General features: G+C 58.3%; 2 protein-coding genes across 2 annotated transcripts in view; both read left to right on the plus strand.

Moving 5' to 3' along the window:
- Positions 1-4,259, plus strand: part of Crip1 (cysteine rich protein 1) — a 30,024-nt gene extending 25,765 nt beyond the window's left edge. Inside the window, exon 6 of the mRNA XM_051152478.1 lies at positions 4,248-4,259. The gene's annotated coding sequence lies outside the window, so the exon portion shown is untranslated. The remainder of the gene's footprint in view (positions 1-4,247) is intronic.
- On the plus strand, positions 1,949-3,828 carry Tmem121 (transmembrane protein 121). Its single transcript, XM_051152476.1, has one exon. It carries the CDS (start codon positions 2,256-2,258, stop codon positions 3,210-3,212), a length of 957 nt encoding a protein of 318 aa, XP_051008433.1. The 5' UTR covers positions 1,949-2,255; the 3' UTR covers positions 3,213-3,828.
- Positions 4,260-6,000: the final 1,741 nt, after the last annotated feature.

Genomic DNA, 6,000 nt, shown 5'->3' on the forward strand with positions numbered 1-6,000 from the left:
GCCGGTGCGCTGCATCTGGCCGGCGGGGTAAGCGCGGGATGTGAACGGCGGGGCAGTAGGAGACGGGCCACTGGGCCGAGCGGGTCGGCGGAGATGGGCGGTAGGCGGCGGCTGCAGCGGCAGCGGCTGCCAGCGGGCCTGTACTATTCCCGCCCCCAGGCTGCAGGCCGTAGGATGGGCAGGGGCAGCTGCATGGCGGAGGGATCAGGCCCAGGCCCCACTGGGGAAACCTTTAGTGGGAAAAGACAAACTGAAATGCAGCCTGCTGGGAGCCATTAGACCCTCCCCAACGGTGTGGGGGAGGAGAGGACCCTCTTCTGCTCAGCCTCTCCTTTGGCGGCAGGTAGGAGTCCTTGCAAAGCGTGAGAGCGAGAGGTAGGCATTTTAGGGGTTGGAGGCCCTGAATCTCTGTGTGAGGTTTGAACAGTGGGCATGGCTGGTAGGGATGGGCATTTGTGCTCGTCGTGGGAGAGCCAGGGCAGGTGGACCTGGGATGGGTCCCTGGGAACATGGCTAGGGCAGAGTGTGGGGGAGGGGACGCAGGCTTGGGTTCTGACTTCCTGAAGGCCTGTTATTCCTCTCCTAGGGGTTGGGGTCTGTCCCATTAATAGCTTAGAGCCTTTTGCTCACAGCGGCGTCTGACGTTTGACAATGACTGATCAAGGGAGCGATGGTGTGCAGATGATGGGGAGAAAGGGTTACCCAGCAGCAGGCTATTGGGCCTGGACAGTTGCTAAGAGGAAGCACATTCAGTGTTGGGCTGTAGTCAGTGGAGTTTCAGGTGGGCAGGAGTGGGTGCAGCCTGTGTGTCCCGGGCGAGGAGTACCAACCGGCGGGAATGAAAATGGAATGTGCACTTGAGAAGCAGAAGTGTGGATCTTTGCAGGCCTGGTGTGGCCGGATGACTAGCTAAACACCTTATTGCAGCTCTGGGGTAGCTGTGAGAACCCCAGGGGTGAATGGAGGGCTGGCAGAAGCTGGCATGAGGCAGGGACTGTTGTGGAGTTTGAGGGTTCCTGTCGTGTCACCAGGAGCAGGTTGAATGCATCACTGTCACAGTGACAGTAAATTTTATGTCTTTGTCTAGACAGGGCAGTAAACAGAGCCCTCGTGCCAGGTGCTGTCCAGGGGAGATGAGAGGCCTGATTGCAAGTGACTTTGGGCTGGGTGGATGGAGGCTGCCAGAGAGTTAAGAGGCTCAGATATCAGTACCCACAATCTGGCCATCACATGTGAGTACCACGGGCATGACAGCCAATGCCAGGAACGTAGGAAGAGACTCCTGAGATTGGCCTCGAAGGTGGCGGGAAGCCTTCATCAGAAGCCACCTATCAGGTGCTGGCAGGACAAGTGTGCTGGACCAGAGAGAGGCTATACCAGGAGGTGTGGTCAGGAGGAAACACTTCTCCAGGGAGATGGCTAGCAATGCTGGCTTAGGGAAGAGAGTGGCCTACTTCGCCTCAGGAAGGGCCGAGGTTGAGTTGTGGCCAGAGGAAAGGGGGATGTCGGTGGTGCAAAACAGTTATAGGGAGGCACAAGGGACTCGTAGGTTGGTTATTTCAAGATTTGGATGACTCTCCAAGCTAGGCTCGGAAAACTTGCTCAGTACCTGGGGTGGGACCTGGGTCTTCAATTCTCCCTGTGAGCAACACCAGGACAGGATGCCCAGAACCTCTAAAGAAGCGGCTTAAAGCCGCCGGCCAGAGCCAGGAGAGACGGAGGGAGGTGTGGGTCCAGCTGCCACAAATCACCAGGGTATTTAGAATGCGAGTGGCGGTGGGGAGAAACCACTTCCGTTCCATTTCCTTCCTGGCGGTGGCGGGAATGAGATCGATTCCCCAGGTGGGACTGCAGCGCCCTCTGGAGGCCCCGTTTTCGAGCTCAGGGCTCCGGGCTCCGGGTCTCGGGTGCTAGCAGCGGCGCGTGCGTGCCTCCGAGGAGGCCTCCCGCACTCTGCGTGGGGACAGCACCACGCGCTGGAAACAGTCAGGCCTGGGAAGGCTGCCGTGTCCCCCTAGTAGCCCCGGCCTCTGTACCACTCGACTCCACGATCTGATTTGTCTTTGGTCTTTCCTAGGCTCCAAGCTTGCCGGCCGGCAGCGCGCTCCGGGCAGCTGGACAAGCCCCGCGTCCCGCTGCGCAGCAGCATGCCGGAGGGCTAAGCACCTCAGCCGCCGCTCTCTGGGACACCGCGGGATCTCGTCCGGCCTCGCGTTGAGGTTGCGCGCGCCAGGGCCGAGCCCGGGCCGCTGACCATGGTGCTGCCGCCTCCGGACCGGCGCCACGTGTGCCTGACTACGCTGGTGATTATGGGCAGTATGGCTGTCATGGACGCATACCTGGTGGAGCAAAACCAGGGCCCGCGCAAGATTGGTGTATGCATAATCGTGTTAGTAGGTGATGTGTGCTTCCTGCTGGTGCTGCGCTACGTGGCCGTGTGGGTGGGTGCCGAGGTGCGCACGGCCAAGCGTGGATACGCTATGATCCTCTGGTTCCTCTATATCTTCGTGTTGGAGATCAAGCTCTATTTCATATTTCAGAACTACAAGGCTGCGCGGCGCGGAGCGGCCGATCCAGTGGCTCGCAAGGCACTGACCCTGCTGCTGTCTGTCTGTGTGCCAGGCTTGTTCCTGTTGCTTGTGGCATTAGACCGCATGGAGTACGTGCGTACCTTCCGAAAGCGCGAGGACCTGCGTGGCCGCCTCTTCTGGGTGGCTTTAGATCTGCTGGATCTGCTGGACATGCAGGCCAACCTCTGGGAGCCGCCGCGCACTGGGCTGCCGCTGTGGGCCGAAGGCCTCACCTTTTTCTATTGCTACATGCTGCTGCTAGTGTTGCCCTGCGTAGCACTCAGCGAGGTTAGCATGCAAGGGGAGCACATCGCACCGCAGAAGATGATGCTGTACCCGGTGCTCAGCCTCGCTACTGTCAATGTGGTGGCTGTGTTGGCTCGTGCCGCCAACATGGCACTCTTCCGTGATAGTCGAGTCTCGGCCATTTTCGTAGGCAAGAACGTGGTGGCACTGGCCACCAAGGCCTGCACGTTCCTTGAGTACCGTCGCCAGGTTCGCGACTTTCCACCACCTGCGCTTGCGCTTGAGCTGCAGCCACCGCCTTCCCAGCGCAACTCGGTGCCTCCTCCTCCACCACTGCATGGCCCACCAGTGCGCCCCCACGGGCCCTCACCCACGCGTGATGCGTTGGACACGTGACAGGCCCCCCGCGGGCCGCACAGACGCTGGACTAGCTGCGCGCTGTTTGCATGGGATGGGATGGAGGCAAGCTCCCCTTGGGGACAGGTATTGTTGAGACTCTGTACGGTACCCGGGGTGTCTGGGGCCGCGTCTGTTTCTTCATCTCAGGAATCTCTCGGACCACGGACCCTCAGCCTCCACTCCACAAGCTCACCTCGATGCACAGGGCAGCTGGTGAGGCCTGGTCTCGAGTGGAGATGATTCAACCCCTGCCTGCTGCTGGGCTGCCAGGGTGGGACGGGAGGGCTGTGTTCCAGGAGATCTGGACTTATGGTAGGGGCCTCTGGCTCAGAGTTTCGGGCCAAGGAGGCCTCTGTCATTTTAAAGACTTGTGTTTACAGTTTTGTACCCAAAGCCTGGCTGTTCTTGTTTCATGAGTCCCCTGCCCAGCTCTTGGGCAGAGTGGCAAGGACTGGTGGTGGGTGCCGGTGGCCCCACGTGGGGTGCCCCAGTACTTATGGAGCAAACAAATATTTCTGGGGTCTCTTTCTTCTCCAGGTGGTTCTCAGCAGTTCCTGGGTGGGGTCCATTGTGGTCCTGTGTGCCTGTCCCCACACAGCCTGCCTTTACTGAGGCATCTACAAGGTTGTCCAGCCTTCACGTCCCTGCCCTTCCTTCCCTACTCAGGTTCAGAAGTCTTCTATAGTTCCACCCGCTTCCTGTGCAAACTCTCTCTGCCTGTGGGTGACTTGGGCTCATGACTGCCAGTATCAAATGGGATCAGGTGCCAGCTTTGTTCCCAAGTTGAAGCTGCATGCTGCCTCAGCCAGAAGAGCAGTTTGGCCTCATGTCACCCGAGCCTGGCCCTGCCCCAGACGCTGGCCAGTCCCGCAGTGCCCTGGCCCAGTGCACAAGCCTTAAAGTCTGTCTGTAGGTGGTCTCTCCCTGACCTCCACCCTGCGTCTGTGGTGACTGAGTTCATCAGGCCTTGGAGTGTCTCTCTGTGACATCTGGGGGCGGGGGGAGGGATAGGCTTCCTGAGGCTGTTTGAGGAGGCCTTACCCATGATGACTGCGTATATTTCTGGCCTGGCACCTGCAGTGCCATGCAGACCTATGGCTTGCCAGGCCTGTGTTCACTGCGTTGCCCGATCCTTGTGTTTGTCTCCATGGCCTTGTGATCCAGAGCAGGAGGTTTGCTGCCCAGTCTATGACTCGTTGTAGAGAGGTGTGGATCCAGCTGTGCACAGTAGGGCGGCTTCATTCCTGTGCCCGCCCTTGGATGCACTGAGTGTTCCCTTCCCCACCCAGAGAGCCGTTTCTCTGAGTCTGGATTTAGAGAGTCACCTGCTTTGCTAGCAGCTGTCCTTGGAGATCTTTCTCTCTAGGGGCACAAGGACTACCCAGGGCTAAACCCCTGACCTGGTGCAGTGCCCCTCTGCCTTCCATCCTGGGTTTGGGCTCCACACTCCCAAGACACTGCAACCCATCAACAAACCTTAGAGAGTGAAGGCCTATGGTATATGACAGTGACCCTATAAAGTACACATGTGTGTGGCTGCGAGAGTTCCTCAGCTAGTGAGCAGACCCTGGCTGTTCTCATCTCTGTGCAGCCCTGGATGGGGAGCACAGTTGATGACGACCAATGGGTGAGCTCTAATTCTGAGCATCTGGCTGTTGTCTGTGTCCTTCGCCAGGGCCATCCTATCTTTCTGGTCTCTCATCTCTGGGTTCCCGTTTGCTAAGGGGTCAGATTCATCCAGCTGCATCTAGCTCTCCCTTCCCTGACTTCTTGAAGTGGCCTGTATGGCCAAATGTAGTGGAGAAGGGAGCTCGGGGTCCCTTCACCCTTATCAGTTCATTCCTGGTTCAAAAATTACGGTGCTAGGCTGCTGACCTTGACTTAAGATCCTTAAGAGGGCTGGGTGTGGTGGGCGTCTGAGAGAAGCTTCAGGAAAAGCTGGTCCTTGGGATTTGGACCCTCAAACAGCAAGTGTCCCCGGCCTGTGAGCGGTGGGCTGTGTGGTTTAACATCAGGAAAGGAGACCGTGTGAGACTGAGGGATGGCTGAGGCCATGGCCACGCCTACTGAGTATCCCAAGTGATGCAAGGATGTAAGTGCAAAAGGGATGCTCCCTGTGAGGATCCTGGAAGGGATTTTGTGTCTGTTTCCGAAGAGGATTCTGAGGTTGTGCGCAGTGTAAGACATTACGGGTCAGAGGCTAAGCCTTCAGAGTTCTTTAGATGGTGGGCCAACCAGCAGAGGAGGCCCCAGAAGGGACAGGAAGCTGTGGCTTGGCACTGGAGGGATGGTGAGTTGGGTGTTGCAGGAAGTACCTGTGGGGCTTGGGCAGAAGAATGCTTCCTGAGTGATGATGGGGGAAAGAGTCGGGACGAAGAGACAGCATGGGCAGCCAGCTCTGCAGACCATTTGTGGGGAGTGGAGGAAGAGAAACGGGCAACAAGGCCGGGGCGGGGGCTGTCCCCAGGTACTGCACCCCTCCGAGGAACTGACCCACATCTGAGACCACCAAGAGCACATCCACTCTGTCCACTTTCTTTTCCCAAGTGATGTCATATGCGGCTTCCAACTTGTGTGGCAAGATTCCGTGAAGGGTCCGAGAAGCTCCTGTCTGGGTACGATTAACCACCTATGCCCATGTCCCGGAGCGGGGCCTGCTGTGTGCTCAACTTGTTCTGTCCGGGCAGATGGCCCTATTACTGCAGGGAGCTTGGCCTTGCCAAGAGCTGAGATCTTAACCAGAGTCCAGACAAGTGTTCGGGCCTTGCCTCATGGTGCTCAAGAC

This window comes from Acomys russatus, chromosome 1 (genome assembly GCF_903995435.1).
Source record: "Acomys russatus chromosome 1, mAcoRus1.1, whole genome shotgun sequence".
Taxonomy (NCBI): Eukaryota; Metazoa; Chordata; class Mammalia; order Rodentia; family Muridae; genus Acomys; species Acomys russatus.

Bases quoted from the DNA above. Each gene is read 5' to 3' on its own strand.
- Tmem121 (XM_051152476.1), top strand. From the start codon at position 2,256: ATGGTGCTGCCGCCTCCGGACCGGCGCCACGTGTGCCTGACTACGCTG.